The sequence below is a fragment of the Branchiostoma lanceolatum genome, chromosome 6 (assembly GCF_035083965.1).
Source record: "Branchiostoma lanceolatum isolate klBraLanc5 chromosome 6, klBraLanc5.hap2, whole genome shotgun sequence".
Taxonomy (NCBI): domain Eukaryota; kingdom Metazoa; phylum Chordata; class Leptocardii; order Amphioxiformes; family Branchiostomatidae; genus Branchiostoma; species Branchiostoma lanceolatum.
In genome coordinates, this window is record NC_089727.1 from 15,134,799 (window position 1) to 15,149,303 (window position 14,505).

A 14,505-nucleotide genomic window follows, 5' to 3' on the forward strand; every position below is an offset into this window, starting at 1 on the left:
CCTCCAACGGTTCTCAGATGCAGATAATTTCATCTGGAGAGACATTCTCACCATTGGACGCCGATAAAGAGGAGAGCATCATCCCGGGTAAATGGTGGATGGAGCAAGTAAGCACTTCACATCAGCAGTGAATTTTCTGGTTCAGTTGAGTCTGAACGTGCGTACTCTGTTGGTGGGACGGCATCCAAAAGCCCACCATTTATTGGTGAGCTGAACAATATCCCTTTGGAAAATTGCAGACAAGGGTTGTTGTTCAAAAGATAATGGTAACAAATGGATGCTGAATCAAAGGGGCCAATCTGATCCTCCCGAGACTTGAGGAAGCGAAACCGTAGACTTTATCAAAAAGACCATAAACAGTATCGTAATATCATCAGATTCTACTTGTATTACGTCGTAGTAACATCAGATACAAATATGATATCATTGCAATGACAATAATGAATTTTTCATCAAGGCATAACACTTACATGGCCAAATGGAACTGTTCATATTCCCTTAGTAGGGAATCGCATTGTCATTATAATATAAAAGATGAAATTACTTCTCTCAATCTCATGTAGCTGAGCAATTTTGTAAATCACAAAGTCATCAAAACCAACCAGGGTAGTGACCCCTGACCTTAGCAGGTGTGTGTTAGGGATGAAAGGTTTAACCTTTGGGGCAAGACATTAATGCTTTTAGGACATTCTATGTTTATTGTATAGATACAATCATAAATACAATAAACATAGAAATAATAGACCACAGAACTTGATGAACCACCTGTCACTGGAACCCGGAATATAAATCCCTTTACAAAGAAAGAAAAAGCTCTCCAGAAATAATTAGAGTGGCACAAACCACTAACATATTCATAGATCACATAATAGCATCCAACAGCATACAATAGATAAAATGTCAGTGATGGACAAAGCAGACCTATTCGTTACCACTTGTAAAGTCTGGTTGAAATGTCGATCTACCGATTAAAACAGACAAAAGTCATCTCTTTTGTCTGCACTAAAGAGGCGCTGCTGACAAAGAATCGAAACACTCACCCACAACAAGAACTGTCCAGCAATTCTACATTCCTAACAAGCTATAGCTATAATCAAGGAGGTTAAAAAAACCTCCTTCCTATAATCCTTGAATGTCTAGGAAATGCTCAACTCTCTGACATAGACCAATGTAAATGACACAGGAAAGCAATCAAAGCTCCATTACATCTCTATTTTAGAAGAAAGAAAAACCCACACTCGGACAGATGAGCAGATGAGATGGTAGGGGGGAGAGACAGGTGCGATATTGCGGCTAGGAGGTGATGATGAGTTCCTTACTGGACCTGCGAGCATGGGTGATCTCTCATTAGGGCCTTGATTCCACATTCCCTTGAAGCGAAATCTCAATAATGGTTGCAATCATGATGAAACGCTCCTTGGAAGAAATCTCGACACCCTTGAAAGATAAAAGCAGGCCGCTTCTCACTTCTGTCCCTCCGTAGTCAGCGTGTTTTGAGTGCCACACGTGTCGGCATATTATCCCCTCTAGCATGCAACGCAGATTTCACACGCTCACTCCAACGTCAACACCGGGCCGTCCGCCGATCGAGGCTAACCTAAAGTGCTTGTAAATACCGCGTGATGAGCACATGCTGCAAGGTGTCCCAGAACTCTCCCGCTGTGGAAATGTGCCCGGTGCACGACCCATTCAAACAGCCTCCACTTCCATGTCTTACATCCCTTGGCTGCATCTTCAATTGCCCTCATGAATAAAAACTGAGGGAGCCAATTAGAGCCCGTGGCGGGGACTCCCTGAAGTGCTGTATTACTTGAGACATCACGTTACTTGGCAGCCCGCTCTACTCACGGCATACATGCGCCGTCCCCCTTTCTACATTGAGCTTCAACTCAATTCCCTCATGAATAATTACACACCACGCTTTAACAGTAGTAGCTGCAAAACCCTTTGTTATTCCCCACACATCAAACACCCTCAAAGGGGCCGTTCCCTCCCAGTATATATACAGCTACACTGGCTTCTAATACATCATTGTATCATGTACATTTAGGCTTATGATGTACGTTCCATTTCATGAATAATAAGCGACTGTGGGGCTATTAGAGTCTTTTCCTATAGAACGTGTATCCGACCACCACAAATGAGCTGCTCTACCGCCTGACTTCATCGGATTGGCCGAAGCTCAATCTCCTTAGGAGCAAACCAGATGTGAGGCAATCAAGAGGCCGAGTGTTAGCGGGGCTTCGACCAATCACCTCTAATCTCTCAGATTGTATCTGTCTTACCGAAAACATCATGTGACGGGCTCCGCCGTAGGCTGAACTCCGATCCATACGCATTGAGATATTTTCAACTCTAACTCATGTTTCACTGCCAGCAAATCTGTATATCATGCCGCGATGGATTAGAAGAAAGGCAGACACATTATGCATGAAATGTAAAGCATAACGCTGCGATAACATTTACAGCAAGTTTTGTGCTCCATGCATCTGAAACCTGTGATAATTTGTCACAAGCCACAATGCTTGTCTATCTGTATTAACACCTGAATAACACGCAGTGCTAGATCCAACAAATGAGCAGCAGCATAGGAATGCTCCGTTGACTGGAGTGTCACATCACTTTCCCCACACTATACGTTATTGTGGGTCCCACAGGTAAGGAACAATAACCCTGCATGTGGAATGAGCTGAGGAACTAGCCATGGGCTATGTATATTGAATAACACTGAAAGATTTATTCCGATCTCAGAGGTATTGGTCAGGCATCAAGGTGTGTAATACAGTATTGAAATATGTAGCTGAGTGGTAAAGAATACAAAGGGTTCTTATTTTGAGTTCAGTATGTTACTACTACAGTACTGTACATGTAAGTCTTATAACAACTGCCCAAGATTCAGCGTGATCAAGATTTATCAGGTCATTCTGATATGACAACAAAAGGGACTTTGCCACATTTACATTATGCCATAACATTTGTCTTCTCTTGGAGTGTACGATAATTGAAGTAGACATCATTATCCATCTAGTCCGATTTTGCATAAATTTATGTCATATAATTTGATCTTATTGCATTACTCTGGCATTTTTCTAATATGCAATTAGTAAAATATAACAATCTGATAAAAACATAATTCCAAATGTACATATACATGTATGTAATGTTATACTCAAAATGAATGTGAATTATCCATACCTGCTCAATAAATGCAAATTGCCCCAAGCACCTAATTAACATAGATAGTCTACAGTAATAGTCACATCCATTTGTACTGTACAAGACCAGAATACCAAGTGCCTATTACCTATTGTTTTGGATGTACGTATTTATGATCAAAACCACGTGCATAACATACGTTAACGCTCAGTAAAAACCGCACGGACAAAGCACAATTTCCCCTAAACTGCAATTCTAGGTCGCAGTCTAACCTTCAAGGAGCATCCATGTCACACTGCAATTACCTGACGATGCAATTTGTAGGTGCCCTGGAAGAATAACAAACTATCTCTGTGTTTTATGAACGTTGTTTGCTATTCCACAACAGCACTTCAAAGCCTGCAGCTCTTCAGTGCTGTGGGCAGTAATAAAAGAAGAGGAGGTATAGAAAACCCCTATCAGTAAGATTACAGGCATGGACCCAAGTTTCACAGATCTCCCCATGGGTAACCGACAGCGAGAGGGAGCCGTTTTATCAGCTTTGAGCCATTGAAAGGAATCCTTTTTCACAGTACATTTACAGGCCATTACACTGTTTCTAATCTAGACTGGTTTTGCTATTTTATAGTTTGGGCTTTTACGCTGTCTTTAAAGCTGTAGCCAAGTAAAGATTCAGTAGAAGGATGAGCCAGGGAGACAGGGAGAACATCAAGAAATAGTTTTCTCATAGCAATTTGACTGCTGATGTGTTAGGCTGAAGGGTGGTTATACTGCTATACAGATACAGATACATGTAACCTATATTAACATTAATCTGTCGGGTTACATAAACCTGCCACTTTGAAAAACAGTGGGTTTGAGAGATCTCTAGTGCAGCACCCCCAAGGTATGCATTATTTAGATATTCAGGAGTGCATCATATATGTATCATATATATATACAGGAGGATGTTTGGTTGGAAATCTGTTTATATCTTTTCAGGGTGGCAGAACTCTATACCCTGGTGGAATAAATTAGTAGATGTTAAAGACTGGGGTTCAAAAAGAAAAAGAAGATAAAACTTTATGAATGGCAAACAAACAAAAGTTGTTGTGAGTACAATCCAATAATAGCGAGTTATCATTTGACAAATCTACTTAATAATACTGCACACATATTCAACTTCATAGCAGTATGAGTATTTCAGAAAACAACAAGCATCCGACACATTCCACTGTTAAATGCATCCCTAAAGTCACAAAGTTCCACATCATTCTGAGACTTTAAAGAATGCAACCCTGATGTGGATCTCCTACAGGCTAACTTTGAGTAGTTATACTTTATGACCTTTATAGTAACAGCACGACTGATGAACTCTCCCGGGGATATTGATGAGCCATCAGCGGAACATCCTGACATCCTGACATCAAAGGCTCAATAAAGCCCTCGGTACAGCCGGAGGGTTAAGCCTCAGACATACAATAACAAGCAGTAGACATACCTGAAATCTACAAATTATATCCTGTCTGTGTTTTTTAAAGTTTATGTATTCCACACAGGCGCTGAAATCAGGACACGTACATGTTTACGATACTTTTTATCAATAGAATTTTTCTACTGTTATGTAAAAATAGGGATGGTTAATTAATGGTTGATCTGAAAACATGGATTTATGGTGTTTTTAAAAGATGCAGATGTAAGGTACAGTCAAGTTTTTACAGTAGAAAGGGGCAAAAATCCCTGCTGATCACATAGGCGACAACGGTCTCCTAAAGGACTAGACTTTGACCCTGAGCCTGTCAGTGCGGTGTGCACTTGACAAGACTTTATCCGCATCGTGAATCACATGGAGTACATGTACAATAAACAGAATGAAAGCTTTTAGTAGAAAATCAAAATCCTTATCCCGAACAGACAAATGTCAAATCTTTAAAAAAATCATCAAAGCTTGGTATGCCAGAGAACATTGTTTTAAAGATATTAGAGAATAAATTAATATGAAAATAACATGGAGACAGTACACGTATGATAAACAGAACGAAAACTGTTACCAGGAAGTCAAGATCCTTATCCCAAACAGACAGACGTCAAATCTAACCAAAAATCATCAAAGCTTGGTATGCCAGAGAACATTGTTTTAAAGATAAGAGAATGAATTAATATGAAAATAACATGGAGTACATGTACATGTATGATAAATAAGACGAAACCAGGAAGTCAAGAACCTTATCCCAAACAAACGTCAAATTACCGGTAAAGAAAAATCATCAAAGCTTGGTGTGCCAGAGAACAATGTTTTAAAGATACGAGAATAATCAAAGGAGGATTCTATCCTGTAATAACATTTTCTCCTAATAGATGTTGTAGCCTTTGAATACATTATTTACTAGTATATTGCTGCTGACAAATCCACAATTCTTGCTCACTCCTGATCAGTGTCCCTTACATGTGCTGCCTGGTCCAGTTTATCCCCAATCTCTGTAACCCACTATCACAGCAACCATCGCATGTACCTGCACAGCTCTAAATAATAACCTAGCTGATGGAACCCCACAGCAGTGGTCGATACATGCCACCACAGCCGCAATTAAAACTGAATTATGCATCTAAATCACGGCTATTGCTCTTATTAGATTCCTGGAAATAATGATTCCGTAATCACTTTTGTAGGGATGTGAGAGACAGCTTTATGTTGCTGCAGACGTATTTTCATTAGTGGCGCTTTTCAGTGCAGTAGCGTTGTAAATGTACGTGGACATAAAATCATTATAGAACTGGCTGAACACAGCTGCACTACAGAATTTTATTGCCATTGCTCAAGTTTAAATCTTCCAATTTTGTCATGTGCATACATTGTACAACAAGACTTGGAACGTCATGAAAATGACATCCCTTGTAGAAAATGACATCACTTGTAGTATCTTGAATCGTATGAGGGAGAGGTGAGAGGATGGTCAAAGAGTCCTTTTCTACCTACCACTATCTGCCACACCCAATACACAACAGCCAAATTACCCCAGATAATCCTTGCACTAAATCAAAGGTTCTACCTGGGCTATTGCCTCTAATCCCTCCCTCCAAATTGGAAACTGTCAGCACAACGACTGTGTCCCAATTACATTCACATACTATAGATACTGATGTATATCACAGGCTTTATAATGTCTTCCCCCATACTGGGTAATACCCATTTTGTACTCTTTTCCTGAACGCTTCTCCATAAAACAGCATACCAATACTCCTTTAATTCCCTTCCATTGACACAAAGAACCAATACCACCATACATGTTGTATTCGCTTACCCTTTACATTCCTAAATTTTCTGAAAAGGACTGTTCTCAATTATCTCCGGATGGAATATCCTAAAAGCTACGACTTTATTGATTTGCAATTAAGATATGCAAAGGAAGATCAGACAGAATTACTGATTCCATGATACTAAAAACTAGGACAGCCATTTTGATTACCTTGCAAAGTAAACTCTTATACATTATGTATTCACTTGATCTATAAAGATTACACTTTCTACAGCCTTATAGCCTCTCTTTGCATAGATAGTGCTTTTGACCTGGTTTAGGAGCTCAATTGGTGTGGGTGGTATACACTTTTGTAAAGAGATGATAACCCAAGAGCATTGATTTATTTGATTGTACCATGTTCTGCTACATTGCAAAAGGGGTTTCTAGTTGTAAAGGGCTGGTAGAAAGTGTTTGAATTGACAAAATACATTAAAGCTAGTCACAAATCTATTTGCTTGTTCCCTCCCAATGAAAATGCTTTCTCCTTCCATTTCCTTGAGTAAGCACTTTATTCTACTCTGCAGATAGGATCAGTTGAAGAGATTCATCAGTCATGTGTGATTACCAGATAGGATCAGGATTTGAAAACATGGCTTTATTAAGATTGACTGCTTAGAATGCAAGCGTACATGCATTGGAAAATGCATTTGATAAATTTATCAGACAAAATCTTCTTATCTTTAAAGATAAAAGGATGTTTTTGAGCTGCAATGCACTACCACTAGCTACTTGAAAAAGCATCCCTCAGTTGATGATGGCTGCCTTTACCTTTTCTTACTTCATTCCTATTTTAAAAAATTTATGTGAGATTTATTTATGCTTTGTACTTTTTGTCTATTTCTTTCTAGGTAGCCCATCACACACAGTAACAAGACTGCAAGCAAAGCTGGTGCACCTGCAGTAACAACTAAGACTGATAGGTGGAGCTACACATTGGTCAACTGATTTGAAGTACAATATGCCTGGTCAAACCCCTCAACCAATATTTCTATTTCTTTTATTTCAAAAGCAAATGACAATAGGTCTAGACTGAGTACATGTATTAGAGAGCTACTACATTTAGGTCACATATCCTATAACAGAATGAATGGCAAATATATGATGTACCAGTACCAGTAGGTATAACTACCTATATAAGGAAAACAAGAACTCAGATGGTTCTGTTCATCACGTTTGCATGCAAATGTCAATAGATATGCATCAGGCTAACAATTATCTTAAGTCTGATAATTTTTTTTCTTCCCAAGATCCCAAATGCCAAGTCTACTTCTGAAAGCTATTATAATATAAGACAGAGACATGGGAGTGCTGCCCAATATAACTAACTACTCATCCTGCCATTACCCTGGGTAGCCACAGGATTTTATGGGTTGTTGTGGACCATGCCAGTTGCACAGGCCCATTCTGACTAACTAGTCAATTTCATCATATTTGGGACCAATGCCTTCAGTTTCAATACACTATCTTAGTCCTTTACTTTATAGATTCTCAAGGCCTGAAGGCTACTTGAGGTTACAAGTGAAACCTCATGAAAGTAGCAGCATCTTTTCTCAGAGTGAGGCTGCATGTACATTTTGTACATTGCAATTTACCTAATCGAGGAAATGAGTTTCAGGTAGTGTTTTCAGCTACAGCAAATTTACATCATCAGGCCATATTTTCAAGGGAGGGCTTTATAGCAAGATTTTACATCAAGTTAATTGTCTAATACGTCCAATGAGTTAGTGACACTGTTTCATCATTACTGGAGTAGCAGTTGTGATTCTTCACAAAATGGAATTAGAGCTAGGTGTTGCTACAATAAATTTGGTTTTCATGTGCATCAGGACATTCAAAGTTGTGAGAGCATTCTTGTCTATATAATTGATTGCTCAGTTTTGCAATTGTAGAATATAGCGCTACGCCTGGAATGTTTTGCTTGCACATCAATACAGCAGTACCAGTACAACAAAATAATTACAACCAGACCGACGTCTATTGAAAGGGCAAACAAAGTTTTTCACAAAAAGTGATCAATAACCAACTGCAACTGGAAGCACAATATTAAGAAAACTGAAATAGAATCTACTCTTGGTAACACTTAAGTTGTCAGAACTAGTTTATGATGTACACTGGGGCTCATAATTTGTTTCAAAGTTCAAAACATATCTAACATACACTGTACAGTACTTTGGCTGAAAATTTGCATTCTTTCAGCATTACAGGTCGTAACTCCAGATTTATTACATCACGTCAAGCTGAATGATTAGTGTCTGCTGTGATAATCTCAAAGTGACACTGATGACACTGCCTGCAAATCAATACCTTTACCAACCCTCAGCAAAATGACTTTTGCTCTGTCAGATATGAGGAAGTCATTATCCTATCATTGAGTTTGGGGCACACACACACACAGAGTCTTTCTTGGCAAAAATATGTGATTTGTGCACACCAAAGGAGGAGGTAATAGATTACCCACAGTGTTAGTTCTTTGGCACCATTCACATTCAAAAAAGGACCTGAAAACAACCTGTAAAGGTCCTAAAACAGGTAAAACAGGTCCCCAGTTGGGACTAACTAGAACAGGTGAGAACGCATCTGTGTGGAAAATCAATAAAAATTGATTTGGTTGATAATCTGATTTGAAAGCGAATGGGGCCTTAGGTTACCTTTGATGTTGTTATGGAGAAGTTATTGTCTTTGTGTATGATTGTGAAGGTCCATGTCTATCTACTGTACAATATAGAATGTGTATTACGGTATATACTGACCATCACTTAATGCTTAGGGGTAATGTAGCCTTCAAGATAAATAATACTCTTCTGAGGGAACACTAAAAGAGTTGGCCAATAGAAACTAAAGATTCTTAAAATGTCTAGTTTTTAGTAATATTTTCAGTAAGATTGACTCGCATAGAGTAGAACAGTTGATGGTACGGTGACGTTACATGTAATAACTGTACGATGTAGAAAAAACGTACAAGTATTTATAAGGTTTTTCTTATGTTCATTGTTCGTTTAATGGTATATATACTGAGGAGCCGGCCTTGTAGAGAAACTAGGTTTCTGTTGCCAACTCCTCACAGATTTACTGTTTTTAAATCTGTGAAGTTGAATAGATAAATAAATAAACACTCCTTCTTGAAATATGAAACGTTATGATGTGTGAAGTGTATTGTTAATGGACAGCTTACGTACTGTTTTCTTCTTCCTCTGTGGTGTGGAAAAACAGATTTCGAAGGTTAGCAGTTGATAGTATTAAGTAGTCAATGAGCTGATTCAATATCTCATGATTCTTATCTGATACATGTTTTTAAGTGAGATCTAAAAATGAAACATTGATGAAAGGGGTCCTGACTTACAATGTGAACTAAAAGAACAAGTAATCTTACCTGAGGGGCATCCACATAAGGAGAAAGACACCACAGGAAATTTGATGTAGTCACAGCCATGTTTGCAAGGGGCAACCAGTCATGGAAAGGAAAAAAAGAAAGATATGTTAATATCTGCCCATCAATTTAACACACATAAGGATACTTAAGTATACTTCTACTTATCTTTGTGGTAAAGTTTCTTTCAATCTTTTACTTTTTAAAAGTGTTCTTGGCTTGTCTCTACAAGTAGGTGAGAAATAATCATGATGTACATGGTTTATGATAGGTCTAATATAGTGCCTGTTTCCCACATAGTGAAAAAAAGGTTTTGAAAGAAACTATGAAGATGACAATAAGATAGTAATTCAAATGCTAAAACAGTCACATGATTTTTTTTTCTAAAAATGACGCAAAATTCTCCCCTTTCCATCATCTGTTTGTCTTTTTTAGTAGGGCACAACCATGTTAGCCCATCAATACAACTGTCTCCAGGAGTTCTCAATCCCCTGGATGGTTTTATCACATGCAATCAGGCAGGCACGTTTTCTGGGTCGTTTAGTTTATGGTCTTCATCTTCATAATCTCGCCAGGAAATTCACGATCATGGTTTGACTCCCAACCCTGGCAGGAAGTGGGATAACCACGATAAGATACACACAGCATAATTCATGGCTTATTTCTACAAACGGAGTTAGTGGTTGATCAATCCTTCCAGAAGTAGATAAATTAGAGCAGTAATTCTGACGCACTGATGATGATATCCTCCGATTCCTCGATATGGTTAAGCCTGGATTATATGCATTAGACAGAGTCCTATAAGCTTGCTATGTGGGTAATAAAAAAAGGCTTAGTTGTGCTTTTCTCAATCTAGTTAAGATCATTTCCATCACAACTCAGTTCAAATACTGTAAAATTTAATGCAGAAATGTTCACGGTGGTTTTTTGTTCACGGTTTTTGTGGTGAACTCTTTACCGTGAACTGAAAAGCACCCCAAAAAGCTGTTCCATTGTGTGACTAGCGCTACTATTGTTTCAAACGCGAACTCAAAACCACAGCAAACACTCCATTTTCTCCCTTTGGCAAAATTAAATTCCCACGAACATTTCTGCATTTACAGTAGGTAGATGCAAGACAGTTAAACGTTTTTTACACTATGCAAAACATGAGCTATTGCCTCCACACATAATACACCACATATAACATAACGTGATGAATTGTTGTAGTTATCAACTGGGATATTGATAACCTAATGGAAATGAAAATGCCCTCCCTTGCCAATAATTAAGGCTTCCATGATACCTTTACGCCATTATTGCTGTCGTGGGATTTGTGGAAGTTTTGATTGCTATCCATCGACTCCATAAAGCAGCAATTAGATTTTCTTATGGGTTTGAGAAAATTGATACCTGCCACAGGAAATAAATTACTAGTTTCTACCTCCTGAGACTCATCTTGAAGATTAAAAAATAAATAAAATGGACAAGACAGTTGGGACCATTTGCAATGTAACAGTTACTCAAGCAACTGGATAGATTTTGGAAATGGTCAGACTTTTCAGGTAGCATCCACTGCCTTTTGTCAGTGACTGCCGAAAGGTAGCGGACACCCCATCTCATAGCAGACACAGACGTGGACGCCAGTTTACACCTATCTGCAATACATTCAGCAGCTCCTAGGAGACAACTACGGACAACACACACCAAAGCGGATTGTTCACCTGGCCAACGACAAAAGGAACTGGTCAAAAGTTACAGTCACCTGCTGCGCAGACGACCGATGATAATGATGAGTGGACAGAAACTGATGATTGAAAGGTACCGTTACGGTTAGTAGTAGATGCTACCTGAAACATCTGGCTGTTTCCCAAATTCTATCCAGTTGCTTGAGTAACTGTTACACCCGTACCTTGCAACTCTTATCACTTGCGTGTCTAACCTTCATCAACGTAGTTAGGACCATTGAAAAAATACATTTTCGATGATGTAATCGACAGTAAATTTAGACTGACATTATGCTCGATATTCTATTCATTACAGTCTCTTCAAACAACTTAGTTACTTTCCTACAGTTCTGACACAGAAAATGGGAATGAAGTCAATAGATTAGTGTAGCAAAATGATACATTTCATTGTCAATAAAGTTCTGACACTTCATCGATAAAGTACCGAGGTATTTAGCCAAGAAGAGGCAAGAAACAAAATCTATTTTCTGCTCCAGGTGCCAATAGCCACATGGGAAAAAGATGACCTAGATAATGTACGGCAAGATAAAAAACAGGTATCTATTCACTTCACTACTTCAAACAAAGGACCTCAGGCCTGGTATAAGTCAAACAAGTTAGCACACTAAAAATGATGCTTATCTGCAGCACTTTTAGACAATAACAAGGAAAATCAATGGGCTGGGACAATTCATGTCTTTAGGCTGAAAAGAGGTGAGGACAATGCTGTACCCAACATTTCTCAGAGACAAATTTGCTTACAAAGCCCTGAAGTTCTTCAGAGATCTAAAGTTTCAATGCTCGTATTGAAGAGATGGTATGGCATTGTGTAAAAAGTTGTGGTATGCTCTTGACACAAGGCTACTTGATGTGAAAGTGCTTTCAATTATCAATGATACAGGTTTAGTAAAACACAATTCCACCAGCCTGAGGGTACATAATTCCGTCACCTTATGTCCAAGATTCGTCCAAACAGATGTCCAACCCAACATCCCCCAGTATAATGCACTCTTGTATATCTAAACTGTGCATACCTGGAGAGCTGCAGCACTAGAGATATCTCAAACCCACTGTTTTTCAAACCCAGCAGATTAATGTTAATGGAGGTTACTTGTACAAGTGTAACTGCCTCTGTTTCCGTTGTTTTTACATAGAGTGAAAGCTGTCCATTACAACAAATACAGACATTTCAGCACCAAGGAAAGGGCCAATGGCTTCAAATTTCAACTGCATTATTGCACATTTCTCACAATTCTTAAATGCATTAGTTACCGAATGTAATCCATCTGTCCCTGCTGTCATGAAAGATTTATGCAGTGTTTGATTCAGAATACAAATTTTGAATCTTTTCAATTCTGTCTAAGTCATGGCAATGATATGATATTGATAGTGTCAGTTTTCTGACCTACAAGTAGCCACGCACCCCATCTATCAATGTCTAAACAGAGCTAATGACATGGCCTATCTGCCCCTCACAGCCACAGACACCTAATTTCTCATACACTCACTGTGGTTATAAATAGGATGGGGACTTGGCAGCTTCATTGACTATTTATTGCACATTTTACTGTCAACAATGATATAACATGGAAGGGGTATCGGATGGGTCAGTCTCCACTAGTTAGCACTTGAAACAAGAAAGATTTAAGGAACTAATTCCTGTTGGTGGCAATGGACAACACCTGAATGAATTGTATTACTGACAAACAAAGAATAGCTGGGAGCACATTAAGTACTATTTTTTTTCTAAAGAGATGACCATTATTAACTACTAGTTTGCTGTGGACAAATGTTCATGAAAACACAGTACAGTGCTCCCACGCAAAACTTTGAACGAAACATCTACACAAGAGCATGGTAACATAAACATGCTGAAAAAAACAGACTGGCCTTACTAACAGACAAGGTTGTAACAGAATGGGAATATCAACCTATCTACAGCACTTATATCATTTTTGAATACATTTTACCAGCTTTCACATCCAGTACATACATGTACACTGTACATGTACCTGTATCAAATTGTTTGGGAAAAATTTCCTCTTCAGATTCTTACTTAATATTGATGAAAAAGATTACCGTATTATCTCGAATAAGGCACACACTTTTTAAACATTTCAAAAAACAAAAGGCACCACAAATCATTGCTAAAGCCATGGTGCGTACTTTATTTGAGGTTATTGTCAGGACAAATTGGAAAAGGACCTCAAACTCAAACCCTTGCTTAATCAAACCAGGAACTCAGCTGCGGTGAAACAATACATGGCTCAATACCTGCCAATTTGTAATTTGTTGTAGGCAATCCTCAAGTTTGCAGAGACGATGCTGGCGGAGTAAACAAGAGAATCTTTTATGAATCTAAGGAATGGCATTATGTAGACGTCCTTGATATAAGAAAAATGACCTGGAGATGATAGAAGGAACACCATAAATTTGAATTTATCCTGTTCAAAATGTGTTCAAGATCAGTGGAGAAGGGGTGCGTACTTTATTTGGGGTTTTTGACTTAACGTTTCAGTTCTGCAAATTTGTCTGGAACTAGCCCCAAATCAGGGGTGCGTACTTTAATTGGGGTGCGCACTTTAATCAAGAAAATACGGTACTAGAAGTTTGTTTAGCAAAAAAACATACATCTTTGTGTATAGTCATAAGTTGTTTTAAGATGCATATAGTTACAAGTTGCTCAAATGTCTTTAAATTATTCTGCATCAAAGTTGAACAGCAATTGCCAACACAAAAATTGGACTTACACAAATTTTCTTTTGATTAGTTTCCGTACGTAGGGCTCTCATCTATTATACAGAGCGAAGGCACCATATGCTTCCTGAATATGGAATCAACTGCAGGTCACCGAGGGTCACGGGGAGGGTAATGGGTATCGAACACGAAGACTGGACCATTAAACTTGCTCAAGCACTGCCACTGCTTATCAGAGCCCGCTATATTGATCACTTTGAGCCAGGAGTGGTCCTATCTTCCACTACTGCGGTCGGCAAAG

General features: G+C 38.6%; 1 protein-coding gene across 12 annotated transcripts in view; it reads right to left on the bottom strand.

Annotated features, from left to right (window-relative positions):
- Positions 1–14,505, bottom strand: part of LOC136436793 (kelch-like protein 5) — a 128,927-nt gene that overhangs the window by 61,523 nt on the left and 52,899 nt on the right. For 3 of the 12 annotated variants that reach the window (XM_066431121.1, XM_066431122.1, XM_066431113.1), the window contains one exon: positions 9,611–9,625. The exons of 6 other annotated variants lie outside the window; for them this stretch is intronic. Coding sequence is in view for 1 of the 6 variants with exons in the window: in XM_066431113.1 (XP_066287210.1) it covers positions 9,611–9,625 (15 nt within the window). In the remaining 5 variants the exon portion in view is untranslated. Of the gene's footprint in view, positions 1–1,236; positions 1,836–9,610; positions 9,626–14,505 lie in introns of those variants that run through there. 3 more of the 12 variants (XM_066431109.1, XM_066431108.1, XM_066431106.1) reach the window with 3 other exon arrangements.